General features: G+C 42.5%; 1 protein-coding gene across 1 annotated transcript in view; it reads left to right on the top strand.

Moving 5' to 3' along the window:
* The window catches only part of LOC133532988 (uncharacterized), an 83606-nt gene that overhangs the window by 48896 nt on the left and 14584 nt on the right, over positions 1 to 20126 (top strand). The window contains 22 exon segments of the mRNA XM_061871893.1: positions 1129 to 1186; positions 1483 to 1535; positions 2476 to 2602; positions 3435 to 3481; positions 3483 to 3519; positions 5926 to 6027; positions 7162 to 7302; positions 7778 to 7792; positions 8023 to 8072; positions 8074 to 8148; positions 9029 to 9239; positions 10428 to 10516; positions 11376 to 11590; positions 12357 to 12456; positions 12645 to 12718; positions 13631 to 13739; positions 13973 to 14082; positions 14942 to 15040; positions 15989 to 16145; positions 16325 to 16380; positions 17745 to 17898; positions 18571 to 18697. Coding sequence (XP_061727877.1) covers positions 1129 to 1186; positions 1483 to 1535; positions 2476 to 2602; positions 3435 to 3481; positions 3483 to 3519; positions 5926 to 6027; positions 7162 to 7302; positions 7778 to 7792; positions 8023 to 8072; positions 8074 to 8148; positions 9029 to 9239; positions 10428 to 10516; positions 11376 to 11590; positions 12357 to 12456; positions 12645 to 12718; positions 13631 to 13739; positions 13973 to 14082; positions 14942 to 15040; positions 15989 to 16145; positions 16325 to 16380; positions 17745 to 17898; positions 18571 to 18697 — 2206 coding nt within the window.

Raw genomic sequence — 20126 nt, 5'->3', positions numbered from 1 at the left:
TCCGGACCTAATTTGACGTAAGTCATGTCATCATTTCGTAGCAAGTTTGAGAAAAATAACATTGTAATGCAATACAATATTATCAACCATGATCTTAGCTCAATTTGATTTGATGAAAGGAACTTTTAAGTGTGTATATGTAGAGAGAGAACTTAATAGGGTTATTCTTCAAAAATCTCATTCGCCTGGCTATACCTATTCGCAAGTTCCCAGGAGATTCCGCTAAGCAGTTTTGGATATAGACGGAACTTGCCACGAGTAAAGGATGACTCACGCTAGTCCGGCCGGGGCCCGGACCGAGGCGTCCAACACGTCATTTTCTATGAGGGCTTTCCGGTGACCACGTGGTGCTTTCCATAGAAAAAAAGCGCCGGAAGCTGAGGCTCGGCCCCGACCCGGTCTAGCGTGAGTCATCCTTTACTCAGTCGCCAAATATGAGATGCTAATAAAGCGGAATCTTCTGGGGATTTGCGAATAGGCATGGCCAGGGGAATGAGATTTTTCAGGATTGACAGTAGGGCCAGGGCAATAGACCGGGTTATCTTAGACAAATGTAAATGACTCTGTATCTTTGGGTATTTAAATAAAAGTAAACAAAATCTACCCTCAAATGGCTCCTTAAGCCAGTTGAGGGTAGATGAAAACATTACATGATCAAATAATGTAGGTTCAAGTCAGGTCATTCAGTGACAGATCCAAGCGCTTTTGTATTAGGTTGGTTAACCACAAAGTTTGTTTACTTTTATTTAAATACTTAATGATACAGAGTATATATATTATGCTTCGAGCAACACCGGCTTCCGACACGTCGTAAGGGAGGAGCCTAAGCGATATCTTACCGTACAAATCTTACTGCCATTTTTGCGGGGTAAACGTGCACACAGTCGCACTTCTCACTCACTGCATACAAAATCCAATCTGTAATGACGACACAAATACATAGAAAATGACACACGTCAAAGACAAATCTTGCACACCTCGATCTCTTTTTGTGTACGGACGAGTCACAACATGCACCGCCAGAGGCACAGTTGTGCCAGAACTTTGGCAGAGGGGAAATAGTATGAATGCCGTCTCCCTTCCCTGTGTTGCTCGAAGATGTTATGACTAAAATCATGGTCATTATAGGAAGGCGCCGAAGGCGGTGGCGGTGAAGAAGCTGGCGAAGGGGGTGAAGAAATCAAACGTAAGCAGAATCTACTCTTTTAACCTTTTGAACACCAAGAACACCTAAAGGCGTCGTTACTAGTCGTGCCCACAGCGCCAAGGACAACTATAGGTGTTATGGACGATGCTGTCAAAGTAACCTTCACACTTTCGAGTGAGGTTTCCATTAGCTACCTTGCGCCCGGGAGCTTGGCGTTTGAGTGATGTTTGTGTTTATGTCATAAAGCGTTCAAAGCGTTAAAGGTTGAACTAAGATTAAGATTACTGTTCCGATAATGATTGGTCCTAGGTACTGATGCTTCTTTTGATTTTCAGAGATTAAGGACCTGATGACCAAGATGTGGAACGACCAGTCGAAACCAACACAGGTATGTTGTCTTTCTGTTGACATTGGTGAGCAATAGAGAATATTTGTAGTGTATTGTAGGCGTTCAAATGCACTATTTAACACTTACTTACTTAGTTAGTTGCTGCTGAGGCGCAGCGACCCGAAGTGGATCTTGGCCTCCGACAAAGACCGCCATGCTTCTCTGTCCAAAGCCGTTTTCGGTTAGGTCTTTTTGCACTTCGTCTCTCGTGTTCGGCCATTTGGAACTCCAAAGTACGCCCTCCGGACTATAAGATCTCCACCCATCCGGACTACGTGCCCGAGCCATTGGAGTCTGGCGGCTTTCGTTTCTCCAACGACGTTCGGCTCGGACACCAGATCTTCAATCTCCTGATTCCTGCGGTATCTCACACCTTTAACAAATCTTTTTTTATTTATTTTTTATTTTATTTAAGGTTTACCAACAGATACAAAACTACAAATACGGAAGGTGGAGGCAAGGAAATAAATCTCCATGTACCAAAAAGTGTCATCAAAAAACCTTAAATAGGTGGCGCTACAATACCTAGAATACTTGAACAAAAAATCTAATCATAGACAACGCACTTCACTCCATCAATAGCGTCTAGGTTCTTAGCTACTCTAGCGCTACTCTGGAGAGATTTGGAACTATTATTTATAGCTGACAGCTGGACACTTTTGCAACAGTTCTACTATAAGAGATGTCACTCCTCTTAATTCCACACTCCATAACTACAAACTTATTTTCTCAATCAACAATCAACAATCTTTGCAAACAATCTTTTGCTACCTTTGTCATCAAGATCTACAGGTTTTTTTACTTTGATGTTTTATTATCAAGATTAAATGCAGATATCGAACACTTGGAAAATGGATGGAGTTCGTCTACTTCAGGTTTGGATGTTTGTTTAATAAATAAAATAGTTAACTACCTACCTACCTACCCTTACCTTTTTCAGACTGCGTTACTCCTCGGCGACTACCACCAGCTGGGAGTGTGGTGGTCAGCCGGCGGACAAGTGGTCGCCTTCGACCCGGCACCCACGATGCCTCGTCTTATGTTGACCGAGCACCGAATACAGAAGGGTGAGAATGAGAAATCATCTTGTTCAGAGGGCCTTGCTAAGTAACAATCGTTTATGAAAAGTGCCAGTCGAAAATGAAATAATAATAATATAATTCAGCCTATATACGTCCCACTGCTGGGCACAGGCCTTCTCTCATGTGCGAGAGGGCTTGGGCTATAGTCCCCACGCTGGCCCAATGCGGGTAGGGAACTTCACATACACCTTTGAATTTCTTCGCGGATGTATGCAGGTTTCCTCACGATGTTTTCCTTCAGCGAAAAGCTAGTGGTGAATATCAAATGATGTACCGTACATAAGTTCCGAAAAACTCATTGATACGAGCCATGATTTGAACCCGCGATCTCCCGATTGAAAGTCGGACGTCATATCCACTAGGCCACCACCGCAATCGAAAATGGAAATTATCACGTGACACGGTACATTTTGGAGTTACTTAGAGACGAAATAACAAGCAGGTAAACCCAGAAAAGTAGACGGACAAAACAGAACACACTTAATAACAAGCATTTTGGACAGGACTCGCGTTTGAAATGCATCAGCAGCAGATTTTTTTCGAATTCTCTGCATATTTAGTGGCGATGAAATAATTATATTTTCTGCCCTCCGGGCGGAAAGCTTCAACTTTGCTCCCGCTGCGCTAAACAAAATTGCCGCTTTCTGCCTCCGTTGAGCAGAAAAATAGTATGCGCATCACGGGAGGAAACGTAGGACATTCCATCCCGCGTATTTGCCACACAATTTTACAGGCGGCAATGTCTTTTCCTCTCTTTCCTCCCTTAGGACGCTACTTTTCCTCCCTTGGGACACAAATAACTATTTGTCATGTGCAGGTGATGAGATCCGCCTCCAGCGCATCAAGGATGAGATGGCCGGCGAAGGAGGGGGGCGGTGGCGACGAGGAAGAAGCAGGAGGCGGTAAGTGAATTTTTAAATATTTAATCATTTAAATCCCTCCATATAAGAAAAAAAGTGTGTTAACCCTTTACGGCCGGGAAAAATATTTTGCAAAGATTCATAAAAAATGCATGTGAACCGTTATTAATTGTTATAAAATACGCGTATAAAATGTTTTAAAAAATCCTAGTGTCCTTTATCATAAAAAAAATCGCGTGCACGAAAGTGACGTTCAGGAACTATCTGGAAATGCACAAACGTGCAAATTCATTGAGTTTTGTAAAATAATATGACTAAAACGCAACATTTTACAGAACAATGCATGTGTATGCTGCACATACATAGCATATGAAGTAATCAGTATTCAATTTAGCATAATTATCACAATTTTCTTTAAGAATCAACATCTTAACGATTAAAGAATGATTAAAAACAATAATCAACAATTGTAAAGTACTCTCAATTCAACTACATCTAAAGGAAAAGCTTGAAAATATTTTGACGTGTAACGAACACGTTGCATTTAATACAACGAGTAATAGCCCTGCTGAAGCAGTCTGAAATTGGCGGGCTCTTGGAGATTTGGTATCGTCAAATTGAAGCATCATCTGAAACATCACTCAGACGCCTCAGACATGCTTCACTACGTCGTTTTCTTGGTGGTTTAACCAACATTTCTAAGATTATGAAGCGAAAATCGAGTAAATCCAGTATTTCGCACCTAGGACGGCATATGGCATCACAATCAAGCGAATATCCATAAAATGAATACTGATTCATTCACATGTAAAAAGAAAGAAAGAATTTAGTTTCAGTGTCCATTTCCTTGTTTAAAAAAAGGTCTCCCATGGGTTTATTAGTTCATAACTTTTTCTGAAGCTGTAACATACACGTATGACCGAATCTTTATCTCTCATCTCTTGACAACCTTAATGCTGATCGTTCCCGAGCAGTTAGACAGTAGGAAAACATATTTGTTGTCTTTCCTCCGAACTAGTGACACTGGGTCTGTCACCATCAGCAGATCTTTAGGTACATCTCATCGTATTCGTCGTTGATTCTTTGATTTCGTTTTCAATTCATTCAAAAGCGAATAAGGGAATTCTTCGAGGTCATCGTATAATTCCTCAACATGTGATATACTCGTATCATTATTGCACAAAATTTCAAGGAATTTTTTGCCTCTTAATGGACGCTTAAAAAAAACACAAATCTAACATTACAAAACGAAAAGTATTATAAAACTATCAAACATATGACTATTTCTTTTGATTTGATTTTCTGCGCAGAAGCCGGATAGACAAAAACTTGCAAATAGTTATGACCATCGATTTACGGGCTAAGGCCGAACCCACAAATTCGTGCACTTCTTTTTTACGAGCATGTAGTTTCCCCTTAATAACTTATTGTTACTCTAATTTGTGATAAATAAACACACATAACTCTTTTACTGTAATAATTAAGTATTAAATAACAAGTTTGATACCAAAATTATACAAAATTAAGAACTTACGTGTGCCACTGCTCCCATCAAAAAATGCCACCATCTTCAAAGCAGTCTCGCGACGGACTGATCCTACTGACCTGCGGTATTTAGTACTGAAACGTGTCGCTAATGTCTGCAGATTCGATCGGAATAGGTCTGAGCTCGAAAAGACAATTTACTTGCGGGCAGGATTTTTTAAAAGTAATTTGCAGAATTATATCGAACCGGTCGTAAAGGGTTAAGGGCCCTCCACACTCGTGCGCGAATCGAGGCGCGAAGCCGCGAACGCGAGTGTGGAGGGCCCTCGCGTCGATTTCGCAGTGTTCAAAATACACTCGCTTTATTCCTAAACCCAACCCAATGGACCCCGAGTTCACACCTTACTATTATCTTATCTTATCCTTTCCTCCGTGGTTTGTCAAAAATGTGCTATTTAAATAGTGATCTTCAAGTTTAAATTAAGTATTGAATTTTAGAATTGCTAAACGACAGATGCCCGATTCGGATTTGCCACGGAGGAGATGTTATCTTATATTATCTTATCTTATCTATTGTGACATTTAATCGTTTATGTATTTCGAAGTAGGTAGTTTTGATTTTGTATAATTTTGAAAGTTAATATAAATGTCTGTGTAGGTACTAAACTAACTATAAAATAGGTATTCTGTGTAAATATTCTTGAAATAGTTAACTGTAGGAATATATATAATGTTTTTATGATATACTTATGAATTGTTGTGTAAATAATTAGCGTAGGAAATTCTTTTGAATGCCCTTAATGTTGGCGAGATGTGTGTACTTTCTTGCCTTGTGTAAAACCTTATAACACTTTATGTAAGCATGTCTCTGGCAAAATAAATAACTTCAATTTCAACTTCTTATCGTATCTTATCTTATCGTATCTTATCGTATCTTATATTATCTTATCTTACGTTTCACAGAGGGCGAGCAGCAGCCGGAGCCGGAGCCGACGCCGGTGCCGCGGGAGGCCACGCCCGTCCTCATGGTGTTCGCCAGCCCTTCGGAGTTCATTGACAAACTCAGTAAGTCTCTCTTTGCTCCTAGCCGATTTCGACCACAGCGACTGCATTATATTCCTTAGGTGCGGGAACTAAGCTAGTCCACCCCTCATGTGTGCCCTCATGTGACTGCAGTAGCCAATCTTTGCAGTCCGCACTGAGGGCATGTCAAAACGCCTAGATGGCATTGAAAAAACCTTACTGTTTTAAATTTAAAGCTAACGAACAACTGGGGAAATAGGTTTTTGGCAAAAATTTCATTTTTGGTACAAGCTTTTATTTTTACTCGTCGAGCAAATTCTAAGAACCCCAAACACAATTAGGTAGGTTGCGTTGTTTTATCACAGAGTTCCTATGTCCACCTCTTGTCTCCATCATCAGATCAGCTCGATGGTACCATAATATTGCATTGTCACCCGACTTACATATGTATGCAAATTTTCAGCTCAATCGGAAACCGGGAAGTGGATCATATTTAACTTGCAAGATTTGATTACAAACAGACAACGGTCAGGTGAAAGTAAATAAAAGCTTGTAAAAATCGCTTTCATTGGGGAATCATTGTATTCCAAATATGGCTAACTTTTCGTGCGTTCTTTAGGCAGTGGTGGGGGTTTAAAGGTAGAATTATTTCCAAGAGGTTATCGTGCAATACCTACTAGTACTAGAGGATGTGATTTGCATGAAATAATATTACTACAAACTTTTATTTAATTTATAATGTTCGTTCGTTAAGATTACATGTAGCAAGCAAGTCAGTCAATATATTCTTTATTCAAATAGGCCTAGCGACAAGCACTTTTAAGTCGACAAATTTTACAAATATCATCTTAATCTAAATATCAGAGCAATTTATAGATGCAGTTATTATTGTTCTAAAAAAACATTAAATTATTATAGATATGGTACCTAAACTTAATAATAAGAATTTCACAAAAGGATCGTCAAACACCAAGAATGTATATTTCCAATGTCAAATTGAACTGATGTTGGGGAGACCATATCTAGGTGTTCTTACAAAAGTTACAGGCATCAACGGATTAAAAACTTTAAATTTAGAATAGTTCTCGTTAAGTTAGTATCACTACTTTTTGAAAAATGCAATAAGTAGCTGTCAAACACTTGCGTAAATAAAATTACTAAACTTTCCCCTTTCAGCGCTCCAAGGCCCTCTCGACCGCAAGCAATGCCTGGCCCCATACAAGCTGTACACAGTCAAGGTCATCAACGAATTGACCTCACTGGTCAAGGACAAACGACCCGCGCCCAAAGGAGGCGAGGACGAGGGCGAAGGAGAAGGTATGATGCATTCTTGCTGTATCTGCCTCACTCTAACTATAACCGCAAGTAATGCCTGGCCACATACAAGCTGTACACCGTCAAGGTCGTCAACGAGTTAACCTCACTAGTGAAAGACAAGCGACCCGCGCTCAAAGGAGGCGAGGACGAGGGCGAAGGAGAAAGTATGATGCATTCTTACTGTATTTGTCTCACTCTAATTATAATCGTAAGCAATGCCTGGTCCCATCCCATGTAAGCTGTACACCGTCAAGGTCATCAACGAGGTAACCTCGCTAGTGAAAGACAAGCGACCCGCGCTCAAAGGAGGCGAGGACGAGGGCGAAGGAGAAAGTATGATGCATTCTTACTGTATTTGTCTCACTCTAATTATAACCGTAAGCAATGCCTGGTCCCATCCCATATAAGCTGTACACCGTCAAGGTCATCAACGAGTTAACCTCGCTAGTGAAAGACAAGCGACCCGCGCTCAAAGGAGGCGAGGACGAGGGTGAAAGAGAAGGTATAATTATAATAATATAATAGAAGAGCATATCTTCTGTGACACATTTTAGCTTTAAGTGGTCTTCCTACTGGAGACGGATTTGGACGCCGCGCCACTCCAAAGAACATTTGCTGTAGTTTTTTTTCTTGTTTTTTCCAAACTTAGTTGTGCCGATCCTTTGAAGTCTGAAAGGCAATGTTAACATGAGATTTATTTTTCAGAGACCGAAGCCCTAGTGGAGCCCCTAAACGACAATGCAGTCGGTAAATACATGGCGCGCACCGGCCCGCACGGTCGCGTCGGTGCGCGGCCGCGTCGCGCAGCACGAGAACTACTTCAGCGAACCGGCGCGCGACAACCAGGTGCGTATGGAGCCCTAGTGGAGCCCCTAGGGGGTCCTAGTGCATTGGCTAGTGAACCGACCAAAGAAAATCGGATATGTGTTAGAGAATGACGCCATAATTGTGGCAATGTGTCGTGGCGGTAATGATATCTTGATTATTTCCTCACTAATTCCACCTTAAACATGAAATTATGTTTTGTCCAATTAAAACGCAATCTTACCTCGAATGCGTCCTTGACACGCACTGGTGAGAGATAGCTGAAAATGCAATTTTTTAGAAATTTGGTATGGGCAATATAATGAAAATGTCACTAAAGAGTGCGTATCAGGCAATGCGTAACTGGGAAGGAAATCATCAATTTCAATTGACTAGGGTGAGAAAATTTGCTGGCTATAGATGAGGTCCGTTGGTAGAGCGCTGGAGTACCGAGAGACCTGTGTTCAAGTTTCACACAAGGCAGTAATTTTTCCACTTTTATATTTTTTTCGACGTTTCTGCTTATTAAAATTAATTTAATATGGGCAGCACATCGTAACTGGCGAATTCCCAATATGACTTGAAACTCTGGTAGCCGTTTAAGAAGTGTAACGCTCTTACGGTAGATGTCGGTAGGGTCCCCTAGACCCATATGGTGGAAAAAATTGCTGGCTATGGATGAGGTCCTTGGTGGCTTAGTTGGCAGAGCGCTGGAGTATCTATCCAAATGCCGTGAGTTCAAGTTTCACTCAAGACAAAAAAAATTAACCACTTTTAAATTTATTCCTAAAGCTTAATTTTTGATTGGTTTTCTGTAACAATGTAGATTTAAAAGTCATATATAATATCATGATCAACAGTGCCATCTACAAATAGCTTTACTGGTCTTAAAATGAATTCTACTTACCATTTTCTTTTATAGGACGCGGCCATGTCAGTAGTAGCCATCGCGGTCGCGCACATCGAGCCATACGTCTACTGGAAGCCAGCTCTCATAGACGCCGTGGTCAAATACGGCGACAGATTATATACGATGTCGCTGGGAAGAGCGAGCAAGCCACCTCGTGTGACCGCTACAGAGTGTGTGCGGGACTATAGGATGACTAGCTTTAACGTAAGTCCTTTATCAACTAGTTCATATAATTTCCTTTACCGGGAGTTAATGCTTTCATTGCAAACGATGTGGTCAAATATGGTGATCGGCTGAAGTGCGAGCAAGCCACCTCGTGTGACCGCTACAGAGTGTGTGCGGGGCTATAGGAACGACTAGCTTTAACGTAAGCCCTTTAGCAAACTAGTTCATATAATTTCCTTTACCGGGAGTTAATGCTTTCATTGCAAACGATGTGGTCAAATATGGTGATAGGCTGAAGTGCGAGCAAGCCACCTCGTGTGACCGCTACAGAGTGTGTGCGGGGCTATAGAATGACTAGTTTTAAAGTCCTTTGTAAACTATAGTTAAACGTAGATAATGTATTTTACGGGGAGTTAATGCTTTCATTGCAAACGATGTGAATATGGTGATAGACTGTACACAATGTCGCTGGGAGTGCGAGCAAGACACCTCGTACTCGTATGACCGCTACAGAGTGTGTGCGGGACTATAGAATGACTAGTTTTAACGTAAGTCCTTTATATGTCTCTTACGGGGAGTTAATGCTTTAGTTAGTTAATGCTTTGATTGCAAACTATGTGGTCAATTATGTGATAAGCTGTTATCGATGGGAAGTGCAAGCAAACCACTTTGTGTGACCGCTACAGAGTGTGCGGGACTATAGAATGACTAGTTTTAACGTAAGTAATAAACTATAGTTAAACGTAGATAGTGTATTTACGACGAATTGATGCTTTGATTGCAAACGATGTGGTCAATTATGGCGAACAGATTGTATAGAGTTCGACCAAGTTAAGTTGGCAGCGATTTTGATAGCCCAGGCTGAGCAAGTGTGTTGTGAACGTCATATTTTTTTTAATAAAAAGGTTAGGCGAAAAAAAGTTAATTATGACAATACACTTTGCGCGGGTTCTGCCTGCCCCTTATTCCGGGTTCTGCCTGCCTCTTATTCCGGGTTCTGCCTGCCTCTTATTCCGGGTTCTGCCTGCCTCTTATTCCGGGTTCTGCCTGCCCCTTATTCCGGGTTCTGCCCTGCCCCTTGTTCACGCACGATCCCTAAAGGTGGGCGTGGATGATGATGGTCGATGATGATAACTATTACAAACACAACATAAGACAGATTACAAACATAATAACAGGACTCTCCCCTACAAGGGATCACTTCTAGTCAACCTTTGTCTGGTTTCAGGTTAGAGAACGTCTGTAGGCGACGATGTAGTGAATGGTGATCTGAAGGCAGGCGATTCCGGATCCCTTCTCAATGTGCGACGGGCCATCGCCAGATTCTTTGAATCGGTAAGTATAGAGTACTAAAAGAATACAATATTATAGAAATAACACAATAACGTAACAATTTTGTGAGTCTTATGGCGTTACTTATAAACGTCTTCAAATCTATGGACTCGTACCCACTGGTGCGTTGCGTTGCGTTGTTTTGCCACAGGAGTCGTGGCAGCGTCGATGCTGCAACAGTATACATACAAGGTGCCTGCGAGAAACGGAAAAAAATAACCACGTATTCCTGAGGTCATAAGAAGGAAAAAATCTTATTACAAATTGAAGTCAATTGCGCCAAAATATTTTTTACATAATAAGTACATGTTCTTGGAAAATTTATGGATTTATAATGAATTGGTACGTTTTTTTCGTCAAAATCTAACTAACTAACTATTGGGGCGCAGTGATCCAAAGAGGCCTCCAAAAACGAGAGAACGCCACCTGTCCCGATCCTGTGCCACTTCCTGCCAGTTGTCGGCTTTGAGTTGGCACAGATCCGCCTGTACACTGTCGCTCCAGCGGTATCTGGGCCGACCCACTGGACGGCGACCAGTCGTCGTCCCAAATAAATTTCGGTAAAATCTAGTCTATTCAAAGTGTTCCTAGTCACTTTGATGACTGTCTGTCTTTGAGGAAGTCTCCTGTCGTGGCGAAATACATCGCCATCAATCGATCTTTCCTTTTGTTGTCGGCCTATCCTATCTCTATTGCACACACTTTAATTATATTGCTATCCCGCTAAAGTGTTATTCACGGCCAGCGGGGGCGGGACAGCAATATTATACGCGTCCGATTGAGACCGGAACAGGCGGATCAATGTAAGAAATTCCCAGTCCTAAGCGTCCTTTTCTTTACTAATATATATGATACTTTCCAGAATAAATATGGTGTGCTTTGTGCCCAAAGACTACTGCGTGGCAATCTTTCAAGGCGAAGGCGGTCCTTCTGCATGTTCGATCCTCACAGCGTCTGGCCCACTGGGAAGTCATCTCCGCTTGGAGGAGCTGGGCTCATTGTCTTCAGTACGACGGATGACCTGGCGGACACTTAAAGAGGAGAACGTGGAGGCGTTGAACCGACCGGGGAATACAAGTCAGTGTTAACCAATAACATAACTATCATAACGGCATATTTTTGTAACAGTTTTAAAGGTTGGTAGGACAACCTATGTCCAAAAACGCCCTGAAGCACTAAGGAGATCATAGTTCAGTAGGAGCTTCTGTCTCTTTGACCCTCACTGCGTCTGGGCCCACTGGGAAGTCATCTCCGCTTGGAGGAGCTGTTCTCATTGTCTTCAGTATGACAGATAACCGCCAGGGAATAACAAGTTAGTGCCCTCACGCATAATTTTGCAATAAACTTTTAGAGCCGGTCCAAGATAACTCTCGTTGCTAAGTTTAGCGGAACTCTAGAGCTTCAAAACTTTTTGCGATAAAAAATCGATTAAGGCTTTACACACATTAATTTTTACAAAACGATTGTCGTTAGGACAATAAAATCCATTAATATATAAGTAACTTGTCTGGCTGACAAAAGTACCAGGAGCTCATAGTTCAGTAGGAGCTTCTGTCTCTTTGACCCTCACTGCGTCAGGCCCACTGGGAAGTCATCTCTGCTCGGAGGAGCTGGACTCATCGTGTATAGCAAGACGGATGACCTGACAGATGCAGAAAATGTGGAACATTTAATCGGCCAGGAAACAACTAGTTAGAGCTAACATCCGATCCGATAATGATATGACTAATTCTGATATAATTAGGCAAGATATATATTTATATAGGCAGTGCTTACGTACGGAAGCATTCGACATTAATTTCAGAATACCATACGCAAAGAATGCCACTATGTTTGGTTACAGATTCTCGATAACTCCAATCTCGGTGGCCTGGGAGTTCTCCAAGACACCGGGCAAGGCGGTGGTGCCGAGCGCCGTGCCCGACGAGGGATATGAGTGCAAGGTGAGCGCCCCAATCATCAGCCAGGAGTGTCGAAATATGTAGAAGACTGATAGTCTCCTGTGTTATCTATGCTACTTATTTATTCTTAACTGACTTGCCTGTCACATAAACAGGATTGAAAGGTATACTGCAGATAAAAAGTTAAAATAATTCTTTTTTGATTTCTAACTTAATAATCGTTTTGGCAGGTGCTGACAGCGTACGTCGAGATGGCGCGCGGACGCACCATCCTACGCGGCTCGCGGCCGCCGGACTCTAACAAGTAAGATATTGACTTTACAGATTCACCTCGACATGAATTGCTTAATACTTTCACCTTCACTTATTTATTTTATTTATATATAAAAAGGCCTCCCTCCTCCCTTTTCACGTATCCCGGTCTTGACCTGTCTCCCAGCAGTTCCTGTCGAAGGCGTCAAGGTCATCTCGCCAATTCCGTCGAGGTTCGCCGCGACCTTCACTTACAACTCTTTTTTTTCTTAAGTAATCTTTACTAATATGATAAACGCTAAACTAATTCCATCTCCTCACTGTACACCGCTGAACTTATAAGGAAATTTGGTATGGAGATTGTAAGTTCCAGAAGGGATATTGGATAGTTTTCAAAAACGTCCATTAACAGATTGAAAAGAGGGTGGAATTTACTATGGAAGTACCGCTACAAAGATGTGTGCAGGTAGTTAGTCATTAACCTTTGAACGCCAAGAGCACCTAAAGGCGTCGTTACTAGGCGTGCCCACAGCGCCAAGGACAACTATAGGTGTCATGGCGGACGCTGTCAAAGTAACCTACACACTTTCTAGTAAAGTTTACATTAGCTCACTTGCGCCGGGGATCTTGACGTTTGACTGATGTTTGTGTTTATGATATAAAGCGGTTAAAAAGCGTTAACATTTCCCTTTTGTATTTAAGAATACGAATAACAACATTTATTGTCACACAAAAAAGAAATAGCGCTTGTTAAAACATATATAAACATAACACAAACAATTAGAATGTGTGACAAAAGGAACGGGCGTAGCAATAAAAGCTGCGTCAGACATTTCATAACAATATGACCGCGCAGCGCTGATTTTCAGTCCGTCCCTGAGCCACATGTGATAGGTATGCGGGTTAAAGATTATTCTTAAACAGGACACGGATAGAAGCAAGTTACATTTACCTCCTGTTTCAGGTTCTGTCGTGATGCAATACTGCAGTCGGCCGCAAGTGCAATCATCGGTGGCTTGCATGTCGCACTGTACGTCAGCCACAATCTCTGGACAAGGAACACCGTCGACCAGGTTAGAACGTTTTCCTCCACCCCCGAAATATTACTCCTGCAGGGTCTCCGCAACGCCTGATTCATCTGCTGAATAAACCGCAAACCGTTTTCTATCAGCAACTGCGATGTTCAGATCTCTCCATCTTGCTGAGAGCCGTTGCAGTTCTGTGTTTCGCGATTACCTTAAATCTAAGTCTAGAATTAATTCATGTTTATTGTCGTATTTATACAGGATTTATCTTTATGATCTAGGTGATATCAGAGGGCTGCAAGCTGTTCACGGCATCCATCAACAACCTTGGCTACGAGTTCCGGCCTGGAGACGACGTGCTGATGCCCTTACAGGTAGAGAAACCATTCCTGCAACGCGTGACCCCTACATAATACCTTCGATTACTGATGGGAAATTACGGAAACTTCTAATATATTTAAATGGAGATATGAAACTTTCCATTTCCAAAATAGAACTTCAAAATTTTCCAGTGATATCTGTGAGAGTTATTTTTTATTACTCGTCGAGTGGCAAACAAGGATACAGCCCGTCTGATGGTAATCAGTCACCTTAGCCTATGGACGCCTTCAACTCCAAGAGATATTACATGCGCGTTGCCGACCCTCTCCATCTCTTCCAGCTATTTAAGAAAATTTTCACAACCTGTACATCTGTATCTTCGAATTTCAAATGAGATTTTGATTTAACCCTTTTCCAGGCCGCACCAATCCACCAATCAATCCAGCTTTGATGATTCATTTGAAGACAAGTCACATTTCCTGAAAGTGTAATCTAATTTGAACCTTAAATCGGAATGCTAAAGTTGAAATTTTAATGGCGCGTATGTGGTCGATAAATCGTACTATGCCTGGAAAACGGTTAACAAAATAAAGATTTAAAAACACGGGTGGAAAACTTTTTTATAGTTAGGTCTTTTGGTGGGCTAGTGGAGGCCTGAAAATGGTATCATATAGCCGCCCAGAGGTCTATAGAAAGGTCTTCCGTTCCATTTTTTTTCTCTTCTGGCTTTTACGCGCTACCAGGTGTGAATTCGCCAATGCCGGTGACGGATGTTCCTTCCATTGGAGTTTTTAATCAAATTTGACAAATCAAAATTGTATTTATCTTGGCAAGTTTTGATTCATGGTCGTGGCCGCAGGCTATGAGGGTTGCTTAATCATTACTTTATTCATCAATAAATCCAATTGTATTTGTGACAGGTGATGAAGCGTTTTCATCCTGGGCTCGAACTACGTTCGCTTCGATCTGCAGGAGGTGTCCGGGGGACGGATCGAGCAGGTGAAGCCCGAGGGTGCCGATACGCTGAGGTAAAATGTTTTAAGTGCTGTCTGTTGCTCGGTTAACTTACGCTTCCATTACAGACATTATAACGGAGAACGAGAACGAGTTTAAGCTTGGACAAACGATTAATAATGTTAGTATTAATAAACGGTCAGAAGGATGATTTAGTTGGCTTCCGCGAACATTGACATTCGAATATCGTTTGTAAAATTAGATAAAACGATATACGAATGACATTATTGGAGTGATAGTGCCGAGTGGATTTACGCGAAAATTTTGTATGTTTGCGGTAGGGGATTTTTTTTGTGAAAGATCACTTTAGCGCGTGTAACGAATTGGCCTTGACTACGTACTGAGATTTTGGGAATTTAGTAAAAATTATAATTCGTTAAAAATTTGTTCCGCCACCATTGCGAATTCGCTTTCAACTTTCACGCAAATCACTAAAGTTCTAAGATGATTGTTGTTTAAGAGGCTGTCAATACCTAAAGCGCGCACACTGTCTATTTGTATCGGAGTAAATGAGATAGCACTGTCGCATGTTACTGGGCCTGGGCAAGGGAATAATAAGAAAAATATTTAAATAAAAAAAATTGGATTATTAGTGTAATATTTTACTCAACCACGGTTTAGATATAAATGTTTTGAAATTGCGATTTTAATTGCAGACCCATAAGTCAAAACAATAAAGACATAAAAGCGTTTAATTGTGATTTTAAGACCAATCTTTGCAATTATTTTCTATCGAGCCGATTTCGTTCAATCATGTATCGAGTACAACCACGGTCTTTGAAATATAATTAATATGAACATATATTATTCTTACTTGACTAAAAACAAATAGTCTTTCTTAAAAAACTGTTTAAGTAACATCAATTTCAAGGACATTGGGTGTTGACAGCCTCTTAATTAGGACGATTTCTAACTGTCGCATTGACCATCAACAGACACAAATTACTTTTTGTTTATTCTAGATCAGCGATAGACCACTTCTTCACGCGCAACACGCACGGCATTGTATGGTGCGCGCCGTTCGCGGCCGCCGTGTGGGCAGCTCGGGGCCCGACGCCTCCATACTACATGTTGGAGCCGCATGCCGCGGGGCCCACCGGCTTGAGGACGGACGGACGGGTAATTTAGCTAATCATTTAACTAAATTTTTATTTCATTCATTCGTTCTTTCATTGATTTATTCGTTCATTCTTTAGTCAAATTTTCCTAAAGAAATAAATTAATTTACTTATCCAATTCATTCATTCGTTGAATCCCTCGACCGTGGGACGCTGAGGATAATAATATTATGTTTTTAGGATATTGGAACGGCGTGTGTACTCACGTTCACATCTCCAAAACTCTTGGCGCATGCGTAAGTTACTAAATAATACTTTTAACTCTTGGCAAATATTGGCAAAATCTAAGATCCATTTTTATTAGGGTTCCGTAGCCAAATGGCAAAACGGAACCCTTATAGATTCGTCATGTCCCGTCTGTCTGTCCGATTATGTCACAGCCACTTTTTTTCCGAAACTATAAGAGCTATACTGTTCAAACTTGGTAAGTAGATGTATTCTATGAACCGCATTAAGATTTTTACACAAAAATAGAAAAAAAAAACAATAAATTTTGGGGGTTCCCCTTAGAACTGAAACTCAAAAAATCTTTTTTCATCAAACCCATACGTGTGGGGTATCTATGGATAGGTCTTTAAAAATGATATTGAGGTTTCTAATATGATTTTTTTCTAAACTGAATAGTTTGCGCGAGAGACACTTCCAAAGTGGTAAAATGTGTCCCCCCCCCTGTAACTTCTAAACAGAATGAAAAATTTAAAAAAATGTTTTGATATACATTACCATGCAAACTTCCACCGAAAATTGGTTTGAACGAGATCTAGTAAGTAGTTTTTTTAATACGTCATAAATGGTACGGAACCCTTCATGGGCGAGTCCGACTCGCACTTGGCCGCTTTTTTTAAATACTTATAAAAATCGTGTAGAGTGTTGCGGAAAAGGAACAGTCATGGAATATACGGGAACCAATATGATATGCCTCTTCTATACAAACATGATTGTTATTTCAATGTTACATATTGGCGACCGGTTTGGCCTAGTGGTAGTGACCCTGCCTCGGGCCTGCCTACGAAGCTGATGGTCCCGGGTTCAAATCCTGGTAAGGGCATTTATTCGTGTGATGAGCATGGATATTTGTTCCTGAGTCATGGGTGTTTTCTATGTATTTAAGTATTTATAAATATTTATATATTATATATATCGTTGTCTAAGTACCCTCAACACAAGCCTTATTGAGCTTACTGTGGGACTTAGTCAATTTGTGTAATAATGTCTATATTTATTGTGTATATTTATTTATTATTTATTTATATTATATTTCAATTTCAACGTCACGTACTTTTCTATTCTAGGAAAGACGATCTGCTGACCTAATTTTACTATTACAAACTTTATGTCCTATTTTCGGTAAATACAATAAACTTATTTTGTATTAAGCAGAAATGCTTAAAAATAAAGGAAAATAGAAAACTCACTGTCTCGGGCGAAACTGGGATACCAATATTCACTGTCAACGGGTTTCAGTAGCTCAGTTGGTAGAGCAGCGGGCTGATATCCCGAAGTCGTGAATTCGAGTCTAGCCCCAGGCAGTGAGTTAGTTTTTCCACTTTTTCTTTATTTCTAAGCATTGATGTAAAGTAAAATTAATAAATGTCCACAGCTACCTCCAAAACATCCCTCCGAAGGACCGTCTAAAAAAGAACTACCACCTCTACAACATCTCCGTGCACGTGGCACCCATCAAGAAGTTGCTGAAGGAACCGCCTTTGGTGAAGTCTTCGCCTGATGTTAAACTGGTGCCTGCCACTAGCAAGGTGAGGACTTTACCGTTAGAGGGATAAGGTCGTGTACCGTTAGTCTTTTTTTTTTCTTTTTTTTTTTATACTACGTCGGTGGCAAACAAGCATACGGCCCGCCTGATGGAAAGCAGTCTCCGTAGCCTATGTACGCCTGCAACTCCATAGGAGTTACATGCGCGTTGCCGACCCTAACACCCCTCCCCCCCTCGTTGAGCTCTGGCAACCTTACTCACCGGCAGGAACACAACACTATGAGTAGGGTCTGGTGTTATTTGGCTGCGGTTTTCTGTAAGGTGGAGGTACTTCCCCCATTTGGGCTCTGCTCTAGATCTGGAATGATATCCGCTGTGCTGTGTCCTACCACACAAAGCAAGATGACATTCACAATGCCCATACCTCTCTTGTGGACGTAGTTTAAGGACGTACCCGGGTCCGAGTCTGTTCGGAAAAAGAAGAGTCGTGGAATGTACCTATTGGGCCTCATACATTCCACGACTCTTCTCTTTCCGAGCAGACTATAGAAGAGTTACTGTCGACGTTCGAATTAAAAAAAGTATTCACTTCATGGAAACACATTTTTAGAAATCTTAACCTTAATTTTATTGGTGTGAGATTAGGAATGTGTATTAAAATACATTAAGGCACCAGACTCGTGAACATAAATACTAATACACAAATTTTACCCAGGTTGGCGTTGACGGTCTAAAACGGCGAGCATCCGAAGCGGATAGAAAGCATCCGCCTGGCGGTATCACCTGCAAGGATGCCCAGAGGGCCACGGACGCTAGGGACAAGGACCAAGCCAAGCTGAGAGGTGAGTGACGTCACCGTCTACCATTGGAGATAGGAAGCATCTGCCCGGCGGTATCACCTGCAAGGATGCCCAGAGGGCCACGGACGCTAGGGACAAGGACCAAGCCAAGCTGAGAGGTGAGTGAGGTCACCGTCTACCATTGGAGATAGGAAGCATCTGCCCGGCGGTATCACCTGCAAGGATGCCCAGAGGGCCACGGACGCTAGGGACAAGGACCAAGCCAAGCTGAGAGGTGAGTGAGGTCACCGTCTACCATTGGAGATAGGAAGCATCTGCCCGGCGGTATCACCTGCAAGGATGCCCAGAGGGCCACGGACGCTAGGGACAAGGACCAAGCCAAGCTGAGAGGTGAGTGACGTCACCGTCTACCATTGGAGATAGGAAGCATCTGCCCGGCGGTATCACCTGTAAGGATGCCCAGAGGGCCACGGACGCTAGGGACAAGGACCAAGCCAAGCTGAGAGGTGAGTGACGTCACCGTCTACCATTGGAGATAGGAAGCATCTGCCCGGCGGTATCACCTGCAAGGATGCCCAGAGGGCCACGGACGCTAGGGACAAGGACCAAGCCAAGCTGAGAGGTGAGTGAGGTCACCGTCTACCATTGGAGATAGGAAGCATCTGCCCGGCGGTATCACCTGCAAGGATGCCCAGAGGGCCACGGACGCTAGGGACAAGGACCAAGCCAAGCTGAGAGGTGAGTGAGTTCACCGTCTACCATTGGAGATAGGAAGCATCTGCCCGGCGGTATCACCTGCAAGGATGCCCAGAGGGCCACGGACGCTAGGGACAAGGACCAAGCCAAGCTGAGAGGTGAGTGACGTCACCGTCTACCATTGGAGATAGGAAGCATCTGCCCGGCGGTATCACCTGTAAGGATGCCCAGAGGGCCACGGACGCTAGGGACAAGGACCAAGCCAAGCTGAGAGGTGAGTGAGGTCACCGTTCTACCATTGGAGATAGGAAGCATCTGCCCGGCGGTATCACCTGTAAGGATGCCCAGAGGGCCACGGACGCTAGGGACAAGGACCAAGCCAAGCTGAGAGGTGAGTGACGTCACCGTCTACCATTGGAGATAGGAAGCATCTGCCCGGCGGTATCACCTGTAAGGATGCCCAGAGGGCCACGGACGCTGGGGACAAGGACCAAGCCAAGCTGAGAGATAAGTGTCATCGCCGTCTACCATTGGAGACAGAATGCATCCTGGTGGCATCACCTGTAAGGATACCCAGAGGGCCACGGACGCTAGGGACAAGAACCAAGCCAAGCTGAGAGGTAAGTGTCATCGCCGTCTACCATTGGAAACAGAATGCATCCTGGTGGCATCACCTGTAAGAATGCCCAGAGGGCCACGGACGCTAGGGACAAGGACCAAGCCAAGCTGAGAGGTAAGTGTCACCGCCGTCTACCATTAGAGACAGAATGCATCC

The sequence above is a fragment of the Cydia pomonella genome, chromosome 28 (genome assembly GCF_033807575.1).
Source record: "Cydia pomonella isolate Wapato2018A chromosome 28, ilCydPomo1, whole genome shotgun sequence".
Classification (NCBI taxonomy): Eukaryota; Metazoa; Arthropoda; class Insecta; order Lepidoptera; family Tortricidae; genus Cydia; species Cydia pomonella.
The sequence above is the reverse complement of the archived record's forward strand: the minus strand, read 5'-3'. Positions and strand labels throughout refer to the sequence as shown.